The sequence below is a fragment of the Schistocerca piceifrons genome, chromosome 8 (genome assembly GCF_021461385.2).
Source record: "Schistocerca piceifrons isolate TAMUIC-IGC-003096 chromosome 8, iqSchPice1.1, whole genome shotgun sequence".
In the NCBI taxonomy this organism is placed as follows: domain Eukaryota; kingdom Metazoa; phylum Arthropoda; class Insecta; order Orthoptera; family Acrididae; genus Schistocerca; species Schistocerca piceifrons.
The window spans coordinates 40,281,790-40,309,221 of NC_060145.1; the positions used below are offsets into that span (position 1 = coordinate 40,281,790).

General features: G+C 39.1%; 1 protein-coding gene across 1 annotated transcript in view; it reads left to right on the top strand.

The window, feature by feature from the left end:
- Positions 1-27,432, top strand: part of LOC124711735 (2-oxoglutarate dehydrogenase, mitochondrial-like) — a 178,774-nt gene that overhangs the window by 92,547 nt on the left and 58,795 nt on the right. The window contains exons 6-11 of the mRNA XM_047241947.1: positions 4,793-4,972; positions 5,195-5,375; positions 5,462-5,589; positions 13,786-13,938; positions 14,955-15,183; positions 27,094-27,244. Of these exons, the coding sequence (XP_047097903.1) occupies positions 4,793-4,972; positions 5,195-5,375; positions 5,462-5,589; positions 13,786-13,938; positions 14,955-15,183; positions 27,094-27,244 (1,022 nt within the window). The remainder of the gene's footprint in view (positions 1-4,792; positions 4,973-5,194; positions 5,376-5,461; positions 5,590-13,785; positions 13,939-14,954; positions 15,184-27,093; positions 27,245-27,432) is intronic.

Sequence of the window (27,432 nt, forward strand, 5' to 3'; positions counted from 1 at the left end):
TGTCACTGAAATTTGTACCCATCTGTTTTTGTAGTGAGTCTTGTAGTGGGTGTGGAGAAAATGTGTCCAAAACCGATTTATCAGCAATATATGGGGAGCTCCAAGTGACCTGTGGGCTCGAAAAGTCTGTGAGGTTCATAGTGTTGGGGCACTGTTGCACACTACATGTCACAGGAGGTTGTACATTCGACACACTGTGAGTCACAAATTTAGGCAGAGCACTCATGATTGGATTGTTATAGATGAACGTAGATAAAGATTTCATAGCAGGTGACATCACTGACGATGTTGAAAGAGTCCACAATGGCATTGTTGATGACGGAGAAAACTCCACGGCGTACTTATCTTCCAATTTTATCCCAGTTGTTGGTGGCGTTGTGCATAGGAAACCATGGAAAGGCAGTGTAGAGGCATCTTAGTATCATGTTTTAGTCCGACAGGAGCGGAAGGTGAGCGATGTGGAGATGTCGAAGTAAACGGCCACATTGTCGAACCGGACATACATTGAGTGTCGGAGGTCACCAGTATGGCGAGTGTTATTCTTATAACACAGAAAACACCATTTACTTTCACTATGTAATATTTTTATTGGCACTAGATAAATCAAAACACAAAGCAATAGTTTTCAACAATCACAGTAACAGTCATGACGAATGTCTCACACCAGCTAGTCAACAACCAAAGTAAGTAAAATGAAGTACCAAAAACCAAAGATATTAATATTTTCTGGCAGTTCTGCCACATTATTATAATAACTCACAAAAGATTACAGATTAATGTACACTAAAGTAAATTACTTGGTTAAGGTGAATAGGAAACTATTTTACACTGTCTCAAAATGACCCCTTTCTGCATTTTCAGGAATGTCAGAAACTCTGCCAGTTTAGTGTTAAAGAGGAATTCAGTAAGGCTGACAGGAAGATGAACATGAAGTAATATGAGTACTTGGCCATTGGAAAGGCAAAATACCTTGAGGTATTATTTAATAAACAGAGCACAAGTAATGATGAAAGCACTAGCAGGATTAATAAAGGACAAACTGTACAAACATAATGAATTCTGTTCTATGGAATGGGAAGATAAGAATAACAACAAAGAGTAGAATGTATAAGGCTGTAATTCAGATCATAGTTTTGTATGGAACACAAGCCTGATACATTAGCAAACTAGAAATCAGAATGAACTGCTGGCCACTGAAATGGATTACTAAAGGTGAAGTTCAAGCTGTATTAGGATGGTTAGGATAAAAATATGACTTAATCCATTAAAGGATGAAAATGGATAGATATATCTGTAACAACATGCAAGAAAACAGCCAGTTTGATTTGCCCATGTAAATAGGATAAAGGAAGACAGGGTACCAAATAGGATACTATGTTGGATACCACCCTATCACAAGAAAAGGGGTCACCATGAATCCAAAATGGCCAGATGAAGAGGAGGAGACAATGGAAAGAAAAAATATGAATATTGACGAAAATCAAGACAGATGATGGCGATTGGAGCAGAGAAGTGGCACCAGCCATAGGGGTGTGCAGTAGAATGTTAACAATTATGATGCGCTACACAATGGTCTTTAGCTCCAGCACCTTAGAAACTGGACACTTTATACAGAGGTGATGAAAATAGGCTGCTGAGTAGGTTGCCAAACTGAAAGGTACAAAACAATGACTTCTTAACATTGTACAATCTTCCATTGTTGAGGTGTTTTTAGCTTGTTCTGCACATCAAACAATGGAAAGTCCAGGATAGAATAATGACAATATTATGAAAAGGATAGACACACACACACACACACACACACACACACAGAGAGAGAGAGAGAGAGAGAGAGAGAGAGAGAGAGAGAGAGAGAGAGAGAACCACCACTGCATCTGGCTGCTGAGGCCAGAGTGCAGATTTTAACTGCACCTGCTAGTGGCAGGTGTAAGTAGGAGGCTGAGGTAGGGAGGGGGAGGGATAGCATGGTAGGTGGTAGGGGTGGAGGGAGGTTTAGTGCTGCTTGTGGGAGCGTGTACGGATGTAGTGAGAATGGAGCAGGGCTGCTGGTCATAGTCAGGAGGTATTGTTGGGGGTAGGGGGTGGAAAAGAACTGCTGGAGAAGAGGGGAAAAATTGGTAGTTTGGTGGAATAGGCAGCTGTGTAATGTTGGAAAGGGAACAGGGAAGGGGATACCTCACCACCACTAAATAGCCTTCTTTCCACCAGTACACCCAGTCTTTCTCCACTTCTCTACTCCCCCCCTGCTTTGAAACCTCCTGACTGCACCTAGCAGCCCTACCCTATCCCGACCACATCCGTGCTTGCTCCCATCAGCACTACCCCTTCCCCCTCCCCTACCCTGCGAACTCTCCCCTTCTTCTTCCCACCCCAGCCTCCTCCTTATCCCCATCACCTACAGATTGCTTCTCCCATTGGGTGCAGTCGCAGTCTGCAGTCCAACCTCAGCAACCAGAACAGTGGGTTGTGCATGTGTGTGTGTGTGTGTGTGTGTGTGTGTGTGTGCGTGGGTGCGCGTACGTGCGTGCGTGCATGCATGCATGCATGCGTGTGAGAGTCTTTTGTCTACACCTGAAGAGCAACTTGCAAAGAGAGGTCCCCAACAGTGGGATCTACTTTTTGAAATGATCCATACAGTGATAAGATTAAGATTCCAGCTATCACACCCTGCAGCCATTCACCCTGGTGGGCCCTTGTTTGCAAGTAATTGGCGGAGTTTTGTGTGACTTTCAATAGTGTTAAAGTAGTAGTATTGTTGGGTGATGTAATGGATAGTGTAAGAATTTCACATGCAGAAGTTCATGGTCTTGAATCTTGTTATGTCTTTTAAATCTCTATCAAAATTACTGTGATCATTATTGGTATTCAGTTAAGTGGTTTGAATGTAATTTATTATGTCTATTCCTTTGTTATATCGTTTTAATTGTCATATCAGTTTTTTCACTTGCTCTCATTTTTTCTTTATATCATTATTTTTCCAATCAGAATTTAATTATATTTATCCCTTAAAATATTTAAATATTTGAAAATGCCACATCAGCTTGAAAAACAAAATATGAAATGATCTGTTTTTATTGACTGTGCAATGGTGTCAAAAATATGTGTTTTCTGACCAAATGTGCGTTTTTGTAGATGGTAATCATCTTACAAAAATAACTTAAATGCCTACTTACTATGAAAAAAATAATGCGAATGAAGATTTAAGTGAAAGAAAGGATTATAAGTGAAATGAAATCGAGCAAAATGAGGAAGGAGTAGAAATAGTGAATGCAATAACATGGGTGGAAAAATGAGATGATAAAATAAGAGATTAAATTGAAATTAATTTATAAAGTTAATTAAAACCACTGTCAACAATAGATGACAGACACACATACACACACTCATGCAAATGCAACTCACACACACGACTGCAGTCTTGGGCAACTAAAAGCACACAACATGATTGAGTGTGGTTTCAGTTGTCTGAGATTGGTATTGTGTGTGTGAGCTGCATTTGTGTGAGCATATCTGTATCTGTCGTCTATTGTTGATGGAGGCCTTAATGGCCAAAAGCTTTAATTGGAAAATCTTATTGTGCCTATCTGTGACTCAGCATCTCTGCTGTATGGTAAGTAGCAACTTTCCTGTTCATAATATTGTTACATTACATCCTGGTATTTCCGTTTTTTGATTAATTAAAATCACATGAACAAAGATTTCAAGTGGGAAGAAAGACAGGAAGGAAAAATAAGAGGAAATGAAGAATTTGCTATGATGGTTAAAACGATAACAAAGGAATAGAAATAAAAATAACCTTTAAACCAATTAAATTAATACCAGTAATCAAAGTATATTTGATAAAGATTTAAAAATAAAAAAATTTCATGCACCCAACAATAGTCAAACCCCTGACCTTCTGCATGTGAAGATCTTACGCTGTCCATTACATCACGCAACCAGTCCATACAATATTACTATTTCAACACTACTGTTGCACAAAATTCAGTTTTTTTCTGTTGATTACTTACAAACAAGAGCCCACCAGGGTGAATGTCTGCAGGTTATGATACCTGGTATCTTAATCTACATCACCATATAGATGATTTCAGAAAGTCAACCCTACCACTGGGGACCTCACCTTGTTAGTCTGACAGCTGATAATATTGAGCAGTCTTCTTTCAATGTACCCTTCTGCCACTAAATGCCTCCTGTCTGGTGAGTAGCAATCTGTCCATTTCATATTATTATATTTCATGTCAGATTCCCATTGTTTGCTACAAAGGATGCTTTTCCTTTTGATGTTCAGACTCTGTTTTGTTTCCTTTTTCCCCTCTTGATATTTCACAGCAACTCTGGTGTGCACCCCCCTCCTTCCGCCCAAATGCTTCCCTACTGTCCTACCCCCCCCCCCCTACTGTCACTGCCCCTCCCCCCCCTCCCCCATCCAGTGCTCAGTTTTACTGGCAATATTAGTTGATTCACAGTTTATTTATTTTGTACAGTAAACCATTTTAAAGTAACTTTAGTTTTTTTTTTTTTTTGGTACTACTTTCATATTTCTCTAATTTTTGAGACTGGTTGTTAGTGTTACCTCTCACCTGTTGTTGATATTTGCCCTAAAATGCAATTTACATGTCAAGCTTGGTATCCAGCAGAAAATGTAGAATTAATCTGTAGTACTAATTAAGCATATGTAATTGCTTTGAGTAGCTTTTTTGAAATTCTGCTTGTTGCCTTTCATTTATGGCAAAAGTGGACTAATTTAGTACATGGTACATAGCTCATGCAGTGAGACTGCTTCTGATTTTAGGGGTCAGGTGATGTCAAATATCATTTGGGTACTTACATTGAACGTTTGAACCGTGTGACTAACAAAAATATGCGACTAGCTGTGGTAGCCAATCCATCCCATCTTGAGGCTGTGGATCCTGTTGTTCAGGGGAAGACTCGTGCTGAACAGTTCTACCGTGGTGATGGAGAAGGAAAGAAGGTAAGACAACTTTTGATTGCTGAAGTATTATGGAATGTTATTTCATGTCTATTCTCTTTGGTTATGAAGATACTCGGATGTTGATTTACATAATGTTGTTTTTGATTTTGTCTGTTTTTAAATAGTTGTAGGGTTCATCACTGTTATCTGTTGCTGCAGATAACTGTATATCTTTTAATTAAAAAAATTAATGAGAAAATATGTGTTACATTCCTGTAATAGGTTATGTCCATACTGTTACATGGGGATGCTGCATTCTGTGGTCAAGGCATAGTGTATGAGACTTTCCACTTGTCTGATTTGCCTGATTACACAACACATGGTACCATTCATATTGTACTCAACAATCAGATTGGTTTCACCACTGACCCAAGGCATTCACGCTCATCCCCATACTGCACTGGTTTGTATTCTGTTACTTTTGGTTATGTGTATGCACTAGTGGTGTGTATAATGCATACTAAGTGTAACTGTTAAATTACGTTACAGATGTTGCCAAAGTGGTGAATGCACCTATCTTCCATGTCAACTCAGATGACCCTGAAGCTGTCATACATGTGTCTAAAATTGCTGCAGAGTGGAGAGCAACATTCCACAAAGATGTTGTTATTGATATTGTAAGTTGTGTGAATCATCTGTCGTATTTCTAAAAAAAATTGGAAAATCCATATTTGCTGATATGTTTGCAGTAAACAACAAGTTACATTTAATTGATTTGTGTATGGTGATGATACAGATGAACATAGTCACCTTTCTCTCTAGGAAATAAAGTGCATTCCACTGCAACAAATTTGATACAAGTGCAAAATTTGCATTACATGTTAATAAAGTTTCAGCAGTAGCAGCAAAAGTTCATTGTATGCATCTGCACGATTGATTTAATAGATACAACTTTTGCTTGTCTCCCCCCCCCCCTCCCCAACCCCAACTTATTTCTGTTCATTAACATTATAGCCAAGTACATTGGCGGTAGAGGAATATAACTTTAGAGCTCACATTAGTACTAATGCTTTACTTGATAAAGTGTGAAGATGTCTCTCTTCATCCATTTATATATGTCACAACATTTGAGATTTAATTGGGACTCAAATTTTGATAAGCATAAACATTCAATGTCGGTTGCTTTTGCAGTTGCTTTGTAAATTAATTGTTAATTGAACTTAATGTTTGAAGTAACAACTCATGCAGATAGCTACATGCACTGAAGCACAGTGTCCATGATTTGGGGAGGCAGCCCCTCCCCAGACTGAACCTATTTCACAGATTAACAATGAGGGCTGGTAAGCCAGGCAATCTGGATGTGGTTTCTAGGCAGTTTCTCAAACATAACTAGGTAAATACTGAGCTTGAACCCATGCCCTGTCAGATACTATGCAAACACTTAGAAGACATTCCCACACTTTAGCAAGAAATGTACTGTAGATGCAGGCAGTTGGAGTGTAATTTTCCATCCCCTGGAAGTGGTGGTGCCAGGAATGGTGTCTGGCCACACAGTGTCACTATCATTACCATAGCCCATAAAACAACATTGATCCCATAGACAGACAGGAAAAGGCGAAGAAGAAGAAGAAGAATGTTTGAACTTCTAACACTAATTTCTGAACAGTTGTAATCAGTTCACTACATGTAGGGTATTTGTATTTGTTGTTGTTGTTGTTGTTCTCTGTCTGAAGACTGGTAGAATACAGCCCTGCACACTAACTGAAACTTTTCTGTCCTTACCGTGTGAAGTTTCTCTGTTTATCACTGCGAACTGAAAACCCAAGTCACACCACTTCAATCCAGCCAATGAGAGGTCGTCAAGAGCATTGCTGATCACTGGTTGCCACATGTCCTTGCTGAAACATTTGTACCCACCATTCCACTGCATGGTATGGGAAGGCATTATTCCCAAGGTCTTCCACCAATTCACTGTGACATTATCTCGCATTTCTCCCTCAGTGAAAGGCTGTTTTGCTGTATGAACATTGCTCAACACAAGTTACTTCCATCTCACACAACACTCACCACACATCTGATTTCACAATGCTCTCTGTGCTACTGTCAGCAATCACAGTGCCATCTGTTGTTGTGAATACATAATATGCCTGCATAACGCCCATGCAACAAATACCAGGTTGCAATCCACTAACATATCGGCAAGAACAAAAAAAAGTTGCGATGGCTTTTGCCCCAACCTGCATATCTGCAGTTCTGTGACATATCCTGGGTTTCACCTATACGAGGCAGTGGGTATGTGTCAGATATTGTGACTTCATTCACCATTCACATATCAATGTGTAAGCAGCAGGATTTTTCACCATTAAGACTTCTTGGCCACAATTGCTATAGGTGAAGCCCATAGATTTGAGAAAAGTTAAATAATTCCACTATTGAGCTGTTGCTGAATACTCTTCTACAACTAAATGCAAATGCTATGGGTTAATAGGGTTTTTGCACTACCTGTCTAATGCTCCAAGTTGCAATTTTGCAGTATGTTAGGCCTGTGGTCAGGAAACTCTTCTAGTACTGGATAAGGCTTTGATCAGATACTGGCAGGTGTGTCAATTTCTCCAGTAAGTGATTTCTAATGGGTTGCATGACTGTAAACTTCTCTCATGGGGAAATGACTTCTGTTTCCTGCTCTTTTGAATTTGTTTTCCTCCTGTCAAAGGTAGTTCATCATTAACTATCATCTGTATTCTGCCCAGTACAGTCTCGCATGGTACATCATCTCTCGTACTGAAATTATCTGTGCAAGCTGGGGCACATAGTTTACTATTCAGTCTCAGGTTTACAGAGGCAATGATTCACATGAACCTGAAATTGATAAGACTTCATTCTGGTTGAGCGGGTCAATCAGAAAGATAGTTCTGTTAGGCTCTCGTATTTTGACTGTCATCCTACCCCCACACATGGTTACAGGGGCATTGGCTTTTAGCACACAGATCTAAGGTTCACTAGAATCTCAGTGAATAGGGCATTTCCTCAGGGTACCTTGCTCCTGTCGTGTGTTTTCAAATGATGAATTACTTCATGGAGTTCAACAGTTCACGATTGATCATCAGCACCCTGAAAATGGTGCAGAAAATAGCTACCTGAGATGACATGAAAATCCTGTCCACATTTCTTCACTGCTTCTATCTCAAGCTCATATTTTTTTTCCATTGATCATTAGTTCAACAGGGTAAGTTCCCATAGACTTTATTAATCCCATCCCCAATCTACTAATATGACAGTGAGGCAGCTTAAATGCCTGCATATCACCAAAAACTAATCACCTGAGTGCTTGTGTCAACCAGGTGACAGATATTGTAGGTGATGCTACAATGCTCATTGACCTATATGTGTCAAGGAACTGACATTGCAATTTCTTTGGTGCAGTCTCATGAGGGTATGTTTGTAGTTGATTAGCAGAACTCAGCTCAGGCTGAGTGTTGCATTCATTCTGCAGAAGAATGTAGCTGAAGATTGACTGTGGTTTCTCCTGAGCAATTTTTCTCAGGTTTTCAATTGGTAAATGCAGATTAGCTCTTGTAATTTTACAAACAAAATTTGTTTCTACTGCAGTGATACTCCTTACAGTTATCTGTGGAAAAAAACATGAAATTAATTAAAAGTACACTTACAAACAGTTCTTACAAGTTAACATTTGAATGGTGACTGTATTGCAATAAAAGCTTTAAGCTTTCTACTAAACTGCTAGATTCATGCATTCTCATAGTTTACACAGTCGTTGTGCTCCAAGTTGTGTGGTCTGGTAATGCTCATCTGTATGAGTTACAGGAAAATGCTGCCCTGCTATTCAAAACATCAAATTGATATGATCTGAAAGCCACATAACAGAGTGATTGAGGACCAGGACTGCCATTTTCACATTCATTTTCTGAAATGAATTTTCTTGCAAATGACTGTCAGTGTGGTTTAACATCGTTTGCATTTATTTGTTCTTCTTATCATTGTCTTATGTCTTTCACTCTTCAAATGAAACAAAAGCACTGTTGAAAGTGAAGTTGCCATGAAGCAGATTGTCCCGTATGCTTTTGAATATCTGTGGGACATCATTAATAGCAAACTCTTCATCAATTTATACTGAAATAATGTCTTTCATGAGTAATGTGTTAATACTTGACCACACTTAGGTTACTGATCACATTTAAGAGATTATTCTGCATTACATTTCAGTCTTTGAATTCTGTGAATGTTGTCTTTACTGCAAGGGTATTTTAAGCCTAGTTAACATTGAGCAAAGGAACACCTGTGAAAACTGTATTCCCTCACATGTAATTGGTAGGCAGGTGTGAGAAAATGACATTTGGATGTGTTTGGCCCATAGTCCATTTGCTGTCAACCATGTCTGATTTTTCTGCAATAGTTTAGTCACATGATTCCTAATCTTTTCTAGTATGTAACATTATTTGCTTCATAAGTGAAACAAATCCTGTCTGTAATGTTTTTTATCCTTTAGTGCAATGAGAAACAATTTAGTACCAAATGCATAATCTCAATTTTTGGAAGTGTTTGATTAAATGCTTGTTCTGTTGTGTTCCTTTCCATTCAAAAACATTAAAATGCTTGTGGAAAAGGCAGCTGATAATTGAAACAAATGGCAGAGAGCACTAATGAATTGCTCTCTTAAACCTGGTTTACACCAGAGTGAACACAAGCAAATGGGAATTCTCCCTGGTGTAAACTGTGGGTGAGTGTGAACAAACAGCAGCTTTTTAATTTTCTCCTCATTGGTAATGAGGAGCCAGTGAAGGCATCAACAGACACATGCGTAAAGTTTTTTAATAATACTAAAGAATGCTGGGGGTGCAATTCACTGTTGAATGCATTACCTCCTTGCGTTTCATGCTTACATACAAATTCAGACACCTACATACTTATTTTCACACTCGGCTTTTCTTGATTTGTTAAAAGCATTGCACAAAATGACGCTATCTCAATAACAAAGATTTACATCACAGCTATAAATTGTGTTGTCAAGTGAAACCTTTATGGGATTGGCATGCTATGTTCATTTTCTCATGTTCACCTCCAATCCCACCAATGTGAATGCTTGTTGCCAGATACAAATGAATTCTGGTGAATTGTCTGTGAATGCATATTTGCTTGTTTCCTTCCATTTGCTGCAGTGTAAATGAGGCTTTACACTCCTTCTCTCATGTTCACTTCCATTTGCTTTAGTACACAGCAGGCTTTAGAACAGGGAAATGTGACATGATATGATATATGTGATTACTCCTTGGTTGGCAACCTTGGTCATATTTTTTAAATGAAATAATTGGTAACATTTGAATGTAAGTTTTTATTGTTTATTTCACGATTGTTATTTCGTCTATAGAGCCATTTGCAAGTGCAAAGTGAAGACTGAAGTAATGTTCCTTAAATTGTGTTTATCAAATGTTACCCAAATGTTTTATTGTTTTCAGTTTTCATCTCACACTTGAAAATGGCTCTATAGCTGAAATCATGACAGTGAGCTAAATAAATAATGAAAACTTAGTCAAGTGGGAGCAATGATTTCATTTAAAAATATCATATGGTTTCTGTACAGGAAGTGCAATTGCTGCATTATACTCGTATTGACGTCTAAGACCAACAACATTTTGGGAGGATAGACTGCTTAGGATTCTACCCATAATGGATTCATCACCTGAATTCAAACTCCACTTCTGTAATTCTTTATCTGTGTCAACAAAACTGAACATTCTTAATCCAGGGCTTTCCTGTCTGCTTGCTCCACAGTTGATGTACTTGTGATCACTTGGTATGAGAACTCGATCCACTAATGAGTCTATCTCAGACACAACTGTCCTTCACAGATGCCAGATACTGGCAAGCAATTTGGAGCTATTTGTGTTGGAGCAAGGTTGCTGCGAATGTCTTGAATGAAGTGCCATCTAGTCATTAGTGCCAGAGGTAAGGGTGTGATGGCTGTCACTGTCTGGTGACTGCTCCCTGTTGAGGGTTGCCTGCCAGAGCAAGTGGATGGTCAATTTGTTTCTTATGTGATCTAGACTGAAAATCTGAAATCTCAACAGTGGTGGGGCAGTGGGGTATGGGATTGTAGGTATGTCAATTGAAAACTCTGACATACAACATTGCTATTTATTTGCAGTTTATTCCCACAACATATATAATATTGACTAGCCAAATATGGTAATTGTTCCCTGGTTGATACATGCACATAAAATAATGCTGGAAAGTATTTAATTCTCACCCACTGTTGTCTTTACATTAACACAGCCATCAATAACTTCTGTAATATCTCTACGCAATACACTTTACAATGTTCACATAAAAGTTCACCCTTATAATTGGCCTTGCCCATGTTAATATTAATAGTAACCTCAGATTTTTTGCTGGTGATGCAGTGACTTATAATGAAATACTATCTGAAAGAAACTGCATAAATATTATCGGATGTTGATAAGATTTCAAAGTGGTGCAAAGATTGGCAACTTGCTATAAATGTTCAGAAATCTAAAATTGTGCGTTTCACAAAATGAAAATGGTAATATCCTATGACTATGATAGCAATGAGTCACTGCTGGAATTAGCCAGCTTATACAAATATCTGGGTGTAACACATTGTGGGCATATGAAATGGAATGATCACATAGTCTCTATTGTGGGTAAAGCAGGTTGTAGACCTTGTTTTTTGGTAGATTACTGGGGAAGTACAGCCAGCCTACAAAAGAGATTGCTTACAAATCAAATGTGCAACTGGTTTTAGAATATTGATCAAGTGTGGGGGAACCGTACGAGATAGGAATAACGGGGGATATTGAACATATACAGAGAAGGGCAGCACGGATGGTCACAGGTTTGTTTGATCTGTGGGAGATGTCAGAGATACTGAAGGAACTGGACAGGAAGACTCCTGAAGATAGACATAAACTGTCCTGAGAAATTCTGTTAACAAAGTTTCAAGAACTGGCTTTAAATGATGATTCCAGGACTATACTACACTCCCCTATTTATCACTCACATAGGGACCGGGAAGATAAGACTGGAATAATTACTGCATGCACAGAGGCATTCAAACAATCATTCTTCCTGCACTTCATATGTAAATTAAATAAGAAGAAACGCTAATAACTGGTGCAGTGGGATGTACCCTCTGCTGTGCATCTCATGATGGTTTGTAGAGTATAGAGATAGATGTAGTTCTCATGAATACACTTTGTGAATGCCTGTTGCCTGCTCTCAATTCCAGCTGTTTATGACTACCCTTTAGTAGCAACTCATAACTTCATGGTTTTTTGTCAATTACAAGAAAATGATATATCAATTAATAATATGAAAGAGAAAATATCATAGTGGTGTGGATGTTTAAAACTAATGATTTCACGTCTCAGACTATTTATATCTTTTGTGTTCTACAAAAACACAAGATGCTACTTTTTTAATATCATTAACTAATGCACGAGAAACTTTTCCTGGCTTCCAATTGAGTTGCCATGTAAAATTATTTCAGAGATGTTTACATTTCAACTATTTACCTTGAAATCCAAAATAAGGGACATCTAAGAACATATCTATGTTCATAAAATTTTGGGTTTCAGTATTATCAAAACAGATTTTAGAAACATGACGGGGTATAAGAATGGTGGTGTTTTGAAATCATCTCTCATTAACAACTTTTGAAATATGGATATTTAAGATAAAACAATTACTTTCTCTGAATCGGAAACAATTGGTCAGAAAAACTGACTAGGCTGTTGGTTTCGACACATGAGCATCATAATGAATTTGTTGTCTTCAAGTCATGATACCTCCTGAAATATTTAACTTTAAGTGAAAACAATTTCCCCACAATGTTCAGGGTTGGAGAAATTATATCTACAATAATAAGAATGCCAGACAGAAAAGTTGATAAATACAGGTACACCTAAGGTGCAGTCATGATAATAAGGTAATGACAGTTAGCTATAGCTTGTTAAATACTTGAATTAAGCATGCTGCATTCCATAGTCTATCCAGTGAAAGCCTCTTCATCTCTGTGTAACTACTGCAACTTTTATATGTTATGTCTGTTCTTTCAGATATGTCCGTGCAGTTGCAGTGTGTCCAGATGTTGTAGTGGTCAGTGCATCTGTCTAGTAATTGTGAGACCCAGATTCAAATTCCAGTCCAGCACAAATTGTCAATTCGCCCCATTGAGACAAGTCATTGCCCTCTGGAAGCTAATGTCCTTAATTATTTTGTGTCATAATCACAACTTGCATTCATTTGAACCTGCTTATTGGCCTTTTTATAAAAGAGAAAAAAATTACCAAAAAGATGAACTCTTTATGCCTCAGGATGTGTCCCATTAACCAATCCCTTCTTTAAGTCAAACTGCACCATAAATTTTTTTCTTCCCCAATCCAGTCCAATACCTCCTCATTAGTTGTTTGATCTTCTCATCTAAACTTCTGTAGCATCACATTTTAGAAGCTTCTATTTTCTTTTTGTGTGAGCTGTTTGTTGTTCAGATTTCACTTCCAAGCAAGGCTACATTTTAGACAAATACCTTCAGAAAAGACATCCTGACATTTAAATCTATATTAAATTTTAACAAATGTCTCCTCTTAAGAAAATATTTTCTTGTTATTGCCAGTCTGCATTTTATGTCCTCTCTGCTTCAACCATCATCATTTATTTTGTTGCCCAAGTAGGAAAACTCTCCTACTACTTTTAGTTTCTCATTTGCTAATTCCCTCATTACTATCTGATTTAATTTGACTGCATTCCATTAATCTTGTTTTACTTCTGTCTTAGTAATACCTTAATTCTATCAAACTGTTTATTGGGCTTGTGTGGTTCTACCATTTCTGCGATAGGTGTGCTACCGACGTAATGGTCACAATGAAGCTGATGAACCAATGTTCACTCAACCTCTAATGTACCAGAAGATCAAGAAAACAAAACCAGTGTTGGATAAATATGCAAATAAACTAATAAATGAAGGTGTTGTTACAGCAGAAGAGGTCAAGGTAGGTGTTTTCTCTAAACTGTATTAGTTATAATACTGCCAGGTGAGTGAAATGCTAATAGCAACAAGCAGGAATTAACCTAATGTCTCGGGTTTATGGTGAGAATTCAAGGAGATGTGGAAAAATACAATATGTATAAAAACTAACGGATATTGGAAGGGAGAGCATAAGGTATATGTGTTGGAAATCTAATAAGAGCTGCACACAAAAGCTGAAACAAAGTGCAGAATGCAGGTGACTATGAAATAAATATACTTTAACATAAGAGAATGCTGAATGAGATGGTGAGTACAGCAGACTCTGGATAAAATTACATTCCAGTCTCCTTGTGAATTCATCTAAACTTGCAGTGCAGTTTTAGGAAAGGTACCTTGAATACTGTATTGTTTCTTACACCCATCATCTGTGCCCCAGTGACAATAAGGGCCAAGATGATGTTAGAGAGATTGAAGTCTGAGAATAAGAAATTGTGAGACTCGTATCACTACCCTTGACAGCTTCAATACTCTCTGTAAAAGGTCTCAAAGAGATGTGCTCTTGTGGATAGGCCACCAGACTCTCATTTTGGATGAGAGAGGCTCAAATCCCCATCCAGTCATATTTTTACAATACAAGCTTGTACTTTATTTCTAATGATTGTCATCAGTGAGTTATTAAATCTCAGTCATTCTTCTCTGCTGTAAATTTTGCAGCTGTGTATGAAATGATCCAAGTCATATACCAGTGATATGCAACAATTGATAATCATTTTAAATCTGTGTTGTGTTGACTGCCCTTTCCATGTCTAATTTGAAAGGTCTACAATCTCATTTATTGCTAACATTTCAGTGTTGATTTTCCTCTCACTATATTTGTAATTTATATTTGTAAGTTGCTTATAACATGTGTACTGAGTTGCTACACAAATGTAGTAGTGAAATTACATAATGAAGATCCAGCATGTGATAACCAGTAGCTTTGAAAAATAAACCTAGTTTTGTTGTATTTACTTGGAATGTGGTAAATCCTACTTTCAGGATGTTCATGACAAGTATGAAAAAATATGTGAGGAAGCATTGGAAAATGCAAGAAAGGAGACTCACATCAAGTTTAAGGACTGGCTTGATTCTCCATGGTCTGGGTTCTTTGAGGGCAAAGATCCAATGAGAGTATCTCCTACAGGTGTCAAAGAAGACACACTCATTCACATTGGCAAGAAAATGTCATCTCCACCACCAAATGCTGCAGAATTTGAAATTCATCCAGGTCTGTAGTTAAGTAAAATTAATTTGTAAGATATTTTGTCTCTGAATCTGACTGTTCAATTAAGCATCTTCAAAGAATTCCTGAGATCATACATCAAACCCCCAACTTTCACTTAAATAATATGTGGTCCTCTTCAACAGCTAGTATGTTAAGTAGATATTATTTTGATGGGGTATCGATGATGGGGAGAGCCTCTGACAAGAGTAAGTTACATCAAACCAGATGACCTGGAATAAAGTGGTTCAGACTTGCACAGAGTGGTGGCAGCGCTGAAATATGTGCAAGGAGAAGGCAGAAAAGTTTTGATATAGATAATTATGTCCCTGTGGTGATCCTGTCCTTGTTGACAGATAACAGGTGAAGAAAAGCAATCTTCCCAGTATCTGGTGTGATCAAAGAAGAATTCTTTTTGACAAAGCCATTTTCTTCACTGAACACATTGAAAAACTTTTGTGAAGTTGTGGCCTTAGAAGAGATGAGGTTCATCCTTTTGATCAGTATGTTAAATGCTGCTTAGTCAGAGATGCATCAATCTTCTTATAAGCTTGGGGACATATTGTAGTGCCACGAGAATTTTGGGGTAAATTCTAGAGACCCTCGTATTTCCACCATCTTGAACACATGTTATTTTAGAGATGAGTGTGGTAAAGTAGAACTGTGTCTACAGCACCACAATTATGTGTGTGCAGGACAGACATGTATTGGATGGATGACCGGTGCGAGCAGGTAGACGTCGAGCCTGCCTAAGAAGTTATATGCCCAACTCAAAGAATAAACACGCCGTACTCTGTGTAACGTCAGACATTATTGTGTGAACATTTGAATGTTGTTGAAAGAACGGAAAAGACAATTACTTATTCATTCTCTTACTTTCGTAAGTTCCAGACAGTTGTCTTGTGAAATCTGGAGATAATTTTGAAACTGTATTTATTTAAAAAGTAATTTATTGTTTCCAGCATTAAGAAGACATATGGGAACTTACTAAATGTCAATATTCATGTGTCAAAGGATTGAGAGAATTTCAGTGTGTATAGTTGCTTTTGTCCACTTGAAGTGTACAATAGCTGTTGTGTAATTGATCAGTTTACTGCTAAAGTAAATCCTCATGTTAAAACCGCCAGAACATGGTGACCAAAGTGAGCAGGATATGAAAAGGAGGAATTTTTTTTTTTTAAGAAGATTGAGATGACCAAAAGTAGAGAGTTGCCATAGCAACATATAATAATGAGACGAAAAAATTGGTCTGCAAGGTTCGATTAAGAAGATTTGGTTGTGGGGAGGAAGCAATCCTCACACACACAGTAACCAGCTGACGTAGTCACAGTAACCCACCATCATTGCTGGTTGCTGTTTGAGTTGCTGACTTCATGCCCACCAATGCTGCAAGCAACATATGATGCTGCCGGTGCCCGTGTGTTTCACTGGTGCCGTTTCTATACCTCACCGACGCAGCCTACAAACCTATGCCGGGTGAGCTCAAGATAATAACTATGTGAATGTAAATTAGGGTGGTCATTATTCACAGAGGTGATTTTTTTAATGATCACAAGATCAGAGAAAATTAGGACTATGGAGAAGGAACAACAACCTACAGAAACTGTAGAACCAGCTATGACGATGACAGTGACTAAGTTCATGCCAGACTGGGCTGAAGTAGCAAATTTAATTAAGGGACTGAATCTGAAGTTAGACTCAGTGAATACTAAGTTAAATACCAAATTAGATGCTCAGAATTCTTCGTTAAGTGAAAAAATAGGTGGGCAAAGTGTAGCCGCCACTCCTCAGATTGACTCTTTGAGAAATGAAGTAAGTACTACTTTTCATTTAAAGTTAGAAGCACAGAGTGTGATTTCAACTGTTCAATAGAAGCACAGAGTGAAGCTTTTAAGAAACTAGAAGCACAGGGTGAAGCTTTAAATTCTAAATTTGAGAAGTTAAATGATAAAGTGGAAAATTTACAAGTACATTTAATGAATGAATTAAGTAATTCTTTAACTGTACAGATGAATCAAATGTTTACAGACTTTAACAAAAAGCAGAATGATCAATTTCAGAGGTTGACCAAGAAATTAGAATTTGATATTGAGGACAAGTGTACCAATATAGAGTCTGAATTTAATGAGAAGTTAGTGTCATTTCAAAGTGTGTGTAATGTTACATTTGATGCATTGAAAAAGAGATTACATACCTTAAAAGATACCATTGAAAGACAAGACAAACTGATCCCTATTGCAGGTTGTGCTCTTCCTCTCTTCGTACTGTTGTCAGAAGATTATACTAAAATTCCATCCACGGCATTATTACAAAGGAATTTTGATGGCTGTCATGAACACTAATTTTGTCTCTAATTGCTAACGACCTACCTGTCTGCCTTGGTGATGAATAAGAAAACAAGGCTCTTAGTAAAGCACCACCCAAGCAGTTGTTGGCTTTCAGGTACCTGTATGTATAATATACATATCTACAATCCCCAAAACAGGGAACTAGCATTCCATCATATAGCTGGTCTAGTAGAACAATTTCCTCCTAGCCTCGTTATTGCAGGGTGTATCATAATACTAAGAACCCACTCTGTGGCCTTACAAACAAGTCCAGAACTGGTCTATTGACTGGAAAATTAATTGCAAAGCTTGCTCTAGGGCTACTTAAAGTTGGACCTCCAATGCAATTCAACATAGCCTACACGGTGTATTCCATCATAGACATTATAATATGTAGTACAGCCACCACTCCTTTTGCCATTGGAGCAGCCCTAATGCTCTGTGCAGCTTTGATCCCTCTCTCTCTTTTCTTAACCACCACTCAACAGAAAAGTTAACTGGGTAGCCTTCAGTGCAAAAGTAATGTTTAAGATTAACCATCAGAAGGGAATTTGTGGAACTGACTCGGAAATAAATGACGTGATACTTATCACCTGTGAAGTACTAATTCACTGTTCCTTGAGTTTTCCACCTCCCTGCAGTGATTATCCTCCCTCCCCAAACTATTTCTGTTTTAGCCTCCATAAACTGACACCTCCCATTCTTTTTATCACCTTATTCCAGTAATTTACCACAGCAACAGGCCATAGTAAACAGACCTCGGAGATTGAAAAGAGCTGAGTTTTCTTAGGATAGAGGTCCTGATGATCTCAAAGTTTAGTTCCTATAAAACAACAATCATCTTTATTGTGATAAATGTATGGGAGCCTAGTCAGCGCTAGAACTGATCCTTCATAAAGGACATAGCCAATTTCCTTCCAATGTGATCTTTTTCTTTGTCTTTTTAACCCTGTTGATAGGATGTTAAACCAAAATCTTCCTTCTTCCTTGCTTTGCAATGCTGTGAATAAAAAGACAACTTATCACATCACAGAATTTTTTGTGACACCAGATAAGGAAATAAACAAGAAGTTGAAGATTATAGTTAATATAGAGGAATGATGGATATGAATGGAATGTTGGAGTGCTTCAAAATAAATTAAGACAGTGAGATAGGTATAATGAATTTTCATGGCAAACTGAGACATTTATGAATGGGAAATTAAATGTTAAAATATATCAAACATAACAGTTGGACACCAGCTGACAGATTGTGGAATAAAACAGTTCATATATAGCAAGCTTATTACCTAAGGCCAGTGCTTGATTTGTAAAAGTAGTAGTTCTGGTACAGTGACCTTCCAGGAAGTGGGAGGGGTGCTTCTGAAATTAGACTTCTGAAGTCAGACTTCTTAAAATTTAAATAAAACAATGGAAAATCCAGGATGTAATGTAATGATACGATGAGAAGGAAAGTTGTTGCCATACAGTAGAGATGCTGAGTCATAGTAGAGGCCGTCAGATGTCGCCATATTCCCGCTTGTTCTTGTAAGCGGGACTGAGCAGTGAGAATGCTGCCTGCAAGATTATCATGTTCCGGGAGTGCAGTCTTGATAATGATGCAACCTGACACTCTTGGCTGGCCACCTGCAGTGCCGCCAGTCGCATGGGGCTGTTCCAAACGTGGGTCATACCGTGTGTGGCAATCCGAGTTACAAGTATACTAATAAGGAACATGTGTGTGTAACATGTCACAGTTGTGCTGGTATGTATGAATGCATTTTGGGAGATTTAAGACAAATTTTAGTCAAATGAACCTAAACAGACATTCGAACAAATCCAGTCCACGTAATTATAAATGTAAAGCTGCCAAAGTTTCCTGTAAAAGTGCTATCAGTGGCGGCATTCTGGTTACTCAGAAACTGTCATGTAATGGCGACAAGGGAAATTGTTAAACCTTATCATAAAGCAAGAGATGATGACTGTAAAATATTTTCTGCATGAAGATAAGATTATCGTGGGGTTTAAGCTAAGCATTAACACGAAGTCATTTCTTGCAATAGCAAGGAAAACTAGCCACCCACTTTCCTGCCTGCCATAGATATTAATGTTGAATTTTGTGTGTGTGTGTTTTGTACTTGTGGTTGTTTTTAAAGTGACATTTCATTTTACAAATGTTTCCTATTTTGTGTGTAACTGCGCGTATGCAAGATTTCCTTTCATGGAATTAGTTTTGAAGTTTATTGCCTTTATGCTTGTGTTTATTTCTTCCTCTTTACTTAGCTACAGGTTCATTACTCCACTGTTTCTTCACTCTTCGATGACTTAATAAGGTTCATTGTATTTATTACGACCTCAGTTAGTATTAAAGATTGCCATCAACTAGGGAAAGGTGGTTAACGTATTATCTGTTTGAGTTAATTTTGTAACTTTTCTATCAAAACTAATTGTGTAACTTTTATGTTTTATTTTTATTTTATTGTAGGCCCTAGTTCTATAAAAGATATTTCACTTTTGCAACAATGCTGTACAGGTAGAATATTCGAGAAAGTAAGTGCTTTGGACTTACGAACAGTCTTTCGCAGCCTCTGTAGATACATGCTTGGAACGCTTGAAGGAAACGACCACCTTTTGAGGTGTTCCATTCTTCAGGTCATAGGTGCTTAATGTATTAATCGCTGTACGTAATTACCATTTGTTATCATTTGACACCCTTCTGTTAACCATCACTGCCTTGCAATTTAATTTTTATATGCTGTGTTTTCTAACTGAAAATATACAGTTTTTCGCAGGCTCTGTAAATACATACTTGGAACACTTGATGAAAACGACCACCTTTTGAAGTGTTCCACTTTTCAGGTCATAGGTGCTTAATGTATTAATTGCAGTATGTAATTACCATTTGTTATCATTTGATACCCTTCTGTTAACCATCACTGCCTTGCAATTTTATTTTTATATGCTGTGTTTTCTAACTGAAAATATACAAATCACAGCAACAGACATAAGAAAAACTACAAAAAGCCAGATCCACCTGTTGCTAAAGCTGAAAGAAACTCAAGATTACAGTGCTTGAACTCAACAAAGAGAAATGCGTTATGGAATGATGTTCTGAGGTAACTCGTCACTTAGAAAGAAAGTATTGATTCCACAAAAGAGAGCAGTAAAAATAATATGTGATGTTCACTCACAGAAATCATGTAGGCACAATAATCTTCAAGGGGGTTGGCATTTTAACTGCGCTGTCAAATACATATATTTGTTAATGACATTCGTCATAAACAGCCCATCACAGTTTGAGAAGGACACTAGAAGGAAAAAGATCTTACCCATTATTAAAGCTGTCAGTGGCTCAGAAAGGAGTTCAGTATGCAGCAACAAATATCTTTGGTCACTTGCCCAATAACATAAAATGTCTAGCAGGTAGCAAAGTAAGTTTTAAATTGAACTTAAAAATCACTTCTTCTGGACAACTTCTGTTCCATTGATGAATGTATATTGGAAAGGTGGTAGCCAGAGAAAAAAGATGTTCTTTCCACATCATTTCCATAAAAGAAACATTCAAATGATTTATCAAACATTTAACTAACTAACTGACCAACCAAAGACTGTTGTACTGACAGTCGTACAGTAGCACCCAAAAGAAAAATGATTTAAAGCAGCAGCTGAGGATTTGATCCACCTGCTAAACAGTACGTTGAAATTAATCTGTTATTTAGTGAAGAAGTCGTTTCTTATACACAACCAATTTTCTTCTACTCAAGCTATGTAAATGACCGTAGTACACAATTACAAATTCATGTAATTAAATGAAAGTGTACATAGTCAAAACAAATGATGTACAATATAGTTTTGCAAATTAATCTGAAACCTTAATTCAGCAGTCCCATTTCTGAAGATATTGCACTGCAGTTGAGTCTGTTCTCCTGTTAGTACCATAGTTATACAATAATTTACATTACTTAGCATGAAGTATGTAATATCCACTGCATAATTGTGCAGTCATTACTTATCACCCCTCAATATTATATTTGATTACATACACACCTCAGAAAACCAGTTGTCAGTTGCCTTTGTTTCGGTGCCTCAAATTTAGCTTATTTGGTTCTCTTATTGTTATGGATGATGATAATATCATTAACATGATCAGAATCTAGAAAACTTCTTTTCTGAGCCAGTACCATCCCTGCCTTACTAAAATTTCTTTCACTCGAGGTACTACTGGCAGGTATGCAGAAAACCTCTTTGCTGAGTTTTGAGAGGGCACATGAATTTGTTTTCCACCATGAAAGAAGGTCTGTGAACTCATCGTTTGGACTCTCCATATTCGTATATTTCTCAACCTCATCTTTCGACTTTGAGGTGGATGTTCGCCACTTTTGAAATTTTTTTGTGGGAGAAGGCACGACATCTTTGGTTATGTTTGTGTCAACAACATTATTTAACATTTTTCACACTTCTTGATGAATTTTTTCTCTTCTTTCTTCAGGAAAAACTAATAGTTCCTTGAAACAGGGATGCAAGAACGTTGCCACATGATGAATGTCATGTAGTTCATTTAGAACTTTCTGTTTTATAAACAGTTCTGCCCTTTCATTTAGCTTACACATTGTCACATTGTCAGCTCCAGTTTCGCAGAGACCTATCAGTTTCAAAATCCATGGCACTACAAATGGTAGTGTTGGCTCATTGTCTCCTTCCAAATCGTCCGTAGCCTCTTTGAAAACCTTCAAAAATTGAATAACGCTTTCCATAGTCACATTCTGATATGATGTCTTCATCTTGCGTTTGTTTTAATCACTCAAAACAATCTCTATTTGGTCTTTCTGTGAATGGAATGAGTCTAACATCATGTACACACTGTTCCACCTGGTTTCTACATCATAGTGTAAGGTTTATCTAATCTCACGACTAAGCCAGATCGTTTCATAAAGCCTACTAGTTTACGTACAGTTAGGATGGAGTCATACACTGCAGGAATCTCATCCATTAAGAAACCTTCATTGAATGTGTGCCTCAATCCTGTATTAATATAGTGCATCACACATGGGAGTCGTTTGCATGCTTTCTTGATGTTAGCTCCCAGATCTGTAACAAAAGTAACCTGTCTTAGTTCCAAGGACGTTTTCTGCAACTCTGACATTTGTTCATATATTTCTGTAATGATATGTTCACCAGTCTTGGCAACATCAGGAAACCTCATACTTAAGAGTACACTGTTTTCTAGTTTCCATTTGTCCGTCGACTTATCAATACAGTTGGATGTGATAGTCAGGTAATGGGTTTTATGATAACTGTGTCCACAGATTGCAGGTCATTGAACACTGGTTTTTACCAATTGTGTCTTTCACTACTGGAATAAGTTCACTCTTGACTTGATCAGCCAATTTCTTAATATGTCGTGCTACAGACCTTGGGGAAGGTAGCACGTCTTGGGTGGTGATTTGTCCGTATTTTGCTCCTGTATTTATCAGTTCTTGAGCTAAGCTTATGAAACCTTCATCACTTACCATATGAAATGGTCGGAGGTCTGCTGCACACATTAAAACACATTTGTCCCTAATAGATATTTTATCAGCACTGGCAGCTGCAATGCTTGACAAGCATCAATTATCCTTACATTTATGTATGTTCCTTCCAGTTGTGCTTCCTTTGTAAGCAAGCAATGCTCCACAATTTCCATTTTGGCACTTAACATAACCAACTGGAAGCTGTGTATCTCTTTCAACAACCATTTGAAACAGTCTTAATAACCACCTTCATGTATGTTTCATGAAGACCATTTTTCTTTTTGTTTACAGACACAACAAATGTATCAATTCATTAAAAAATACTACACAAACGAAGTGATTCGATTAATCAAATACTATCATGTCTCGAATTCAGAAGCTCTATTCTGTAATTACTTAGTAATAATTGAAGGGATTACCTTAAATTTTTCCCAACTGGAACTACCACTCCTTACTCCCACTTTATTTATCAGAATGTACGTCCCATCAGCAAGTTTCTCCAACACATCTTTTGTGATGGTAGTTATTGCACTGGTCCTGGTTCCGCAACCACTCGTACTGAGTTTAGTCCCATGACAACTTACTGCCTAACGATATGTTACAATAAAGCGAGTCTCTCGGGCCAGCACATGTCCTATTCGACAATCCTCGCCTAAGCTCATTTTTGTAGTGTGACATCAGTCATCCCCACCTCACGCGCCTGTGCCAGCGATAATGAGCCCCGTACTCAGCGAGAAGTGTGCAAGACTGAGCAGCGTTTTGACGTGCTATAAGTCATAGAGCGGAAAAGGAGAGAAATTAAAAGACTGGGTGGGTGGCAGCAGTGGTGGTGGTGGTGGTGGTGGTGGGATGATGGCTGTATAGTGCTGTAATGGGAACATGGAAGGGGCTGGATGGGTGAGGACAATGACTACCAAAGTTTGAGGCCAGTAGGGTTATGTGAACATAGGATGTATTGCAGGGAAAGTTCTCACCTGCACAATTCAGAAAAGCTGGTGTTGGTGGGAAGGATCCATATGGCACAGACTGTGAAGCAGTCATTGACTTTAAGGATATCATGTTTGGCAGAGTGTTCAGCGACAGGGTGGTCCACTTGTTTATTGGACCCAGTTTGTCGGTGGTCATTAATGTGCACAGTCAGCTTGTTGGTTGTCAAGCCTACATTGAATGCAGCACAGTGGTTGCAGCTAGGTCTATTACAGGGGTATGAGCCATGAGGTAAGGGATTGGGAGCAGGGGTTGTGTAAAGATGGACGAGTATATTATGTAGGTTCAGTGGACAGCAGAATACCGCTGTGCGGGATTAGCCGAGTGGTCTAGGGCGCTGCAGTCATGGACTGTGCAGCTGGTCCCAGCGGAGGTTCGAATCCTCCCTCGGCCATGGGCGTGTGTGTTTGTCCTTAGAATAATTTAGGTTAAGTAGTGTGTAAGCTTAGGGACTGATGACCTTATCAGTTAAGTCCCATAAGATTTCACACATTTGACAGCAGAATACCACTGTGGGAGGGTTGGGAAGGATAGTGGGTAGGATGGTCCTCATTTTAGGGCACGACAAGCGGAAGTCAAAACCCTGGTGGAGAATATGATTCAGTTGCTCCAGTCCTGGGTGATACTGAATCATGAGGCAAATGCTCCTTTGTGGTCGGATGTTGGGACTTTGGGAGGTGGACGGTGACTGGAGAGAGAAGGCATGGGAGATCTGTGTTTGTCCCTTTATGCTCCCACAAGCAGCACTTTACCATATTACACCCCTACCCTGCTCCCCCTCGCCATCTGCACAGCAGCTTCGTCCTAACCCCTACCACCCAGACTGCTTCTCCCGTCACGTGCAGTTGCTCAAAGTCCAGCCTCGGTGGCCAGAGACAGTGGGTGTACATGTGTGTGTGTGTGTGTGTGTGTGTGTGTGTGTGTGTGTGTGTGTGTTAGAAGAAGGCCTTCTGGCAAAAGCTCACTTATAACAAATATATGTTTGTTTTAAGCATTTTATTTGTTAAATTCACTTAACCTGATGAGTTTAGGACTTTTGCCTATCATCTGATGCCTCATTGCCAATACACATGTCACAGAACATACAAAATTAAATGATTAAGTCATTCAAATGTCTTATAATAAGACCCACGGAGCCTACAAAATTGTAATAGACCTAGATGCAAAACCTGCTCGATGCCATGTAGATGACATATGACTGTATCTGTTGTGGCTGTTGTGTACTTAGTTATCTCTTTAGATATATAAGCCAGTGGTACAGTAAAATGTTTATGTATAACATTCAGTTCTGCATTTCAAAAATCTCTGTTTCTTGGCATTAGTGCTGATTTTGTATGTCGTCCTCTAGTTCAATACAGCCAGTTTTTATTTGCATGGACAAATATTGTTAGAATATAATGAATTCAGGTCACTCCTCATACACATTTATGTGGAATATAATATTACTGTCGACATTTATCATGAAAGAGAGAGTGCAATAATTTTATTATATTTATGCCATGGCTTTGTTATGTAGTAGTAACTTTTTCCCATATACACTCCTGGAAATTGAAATAAGAACACCGTGAATTCATTGTCCCAGGAAGGGGAAACTTTATTGACACATTCCTGGGGTCAGATACATCACATGATCACACTGACAGAACCACAGGCACATAGACACAGGCAACAGAGCATGCACAATGTCGGCACTAGTACAGTGTATATCCACTTTTCGCAGCAATGCAGGCTGCTATTCTCCCACGGAGACGATCGTAGAGATGCTGGATGTAGTCCTGTGGAACGGCTTGCCATGCCATTTCCACCTGGCACCTCAGTTGGACCAGCGTTCGTGCTGGACGTGCAGACCGTGTGAGACGACGCTTTATCCAGTCCCAAACATGCTCAATGGGGGACAGATCCGGAGATCTTGCTGGCCAGGGTAGTTGACTTACACCTTCTAGAGCACGTTGGGTGGCACGGGATACATGCGGACGTGCATTGTCCTGTTGGAACAGCAAGTTCCCTTGCCGGTCTAGGAATGGTAGAACGATGGGTTCGATGACGGTTTGGATGTACCGTGCACTATTCAGTGTCCCCTCGACGATCACCAGTGGTGTACGGCCAGTGAAGGAGATCGCTCCCCACACCATGATGCCGGGTGTTGGCCCTGTGTGCCTCGGTCGTATGCAGTCCTGATTGTGGCGCTCACCTGCACGGCGCCAAACACGCATACGACCATCATTGGCACCAAGGCAGAAGCGACTCTCATCGCTGAAGACGACACGTCTCCGTTCGTCCCTCCATTCACGCCTGTCGCGACACCACTGGAGGCGGGCTGCACGATGTTGGGGCGTGAGCGGAAGACGGCCTAACGGTGTGCGGGACCGTAGCCCAGCTTCATGGAGACGGTTGCGAATGGTCCTCGCCGATACCCCAGGAGCAACAGTGTCCCTAATTTGCTGGGAAGTGGCGGTGCGGTCCCCTACGGCACTGCGTAGGATCCTACGGTCTTGGTGTGCATCCGTGTGTCGCTGCGGTCCGGTCCCAGGTCGACGGGCACGTGCACCTTCCGCCGACCACTGGCGACAACATCGATGTACTGTGGAGACCTCACGCCCCACGTGTTGAGCAATTCGGCGGTACGTCCACCTGGCCTCCCGCATGCCCACTGTACGCCCTCGCTCAAAGTCCATCAACTGCACATACGGTTCACGTCCACGCTGTCGCGGCATGCTACCAGTGTTAAAGACTGCGATGGAGCTCCGTATGCAACAGCAAACTGGCTGACACTGACGGCGGTGGTGCACAAATGCTGCGCAGCTAGCGCCATTCGATGGCCAACACCGCGGTTCCTGGTGTGTCCGCTGTGCCGTGCGTGTGATCATTGCTTGTACAGCCCTCTCGCAGTGTCCGGAGCAAGTATGGTGGGTCTGACACACCGGTGTCAATGTGTTCTTTTTTCCATTTCCAGGAGTGTATAATGCACAAGAAGCTTATGTCCTTTCATATTCAGTATTCTGTTGTAAAGTTTTTTACCTTTCTTTCTTTATTTTTTACTTTTTGTTGCAGACAAACATCATCAGGAAAACATCAAACAGCACAATCTTTGCATTAATGTTCTTTTGCTGTAGGTTTAGAACGCATATTGAGAGCACGAATGGAAATGGTAAAGGCGAGAAAAGCTGATTGGGCTCTTGGTGAAGCAATGGCTTTTGGTTCTCTGTTGAAGGAAGGAATCCATGTGCGCCTAAGTGGACAAGATGTAGAGAGGGGCACATTCAGGTATGTGAGTTTGTAATAACTTCAAGTTGTACAAATATATTTCAAGGAAGACGCAATACATGAAAGTCACAGATCAAGTATACAGAGTAAGACGTGTGTACACTTTAACAGTCAAATCATAACTGAGTCTAAGTCTAGCAGCCGTTGGCTGGCTGGCAGACAGCGCCGCATGTAGAGGACGTGCGTAA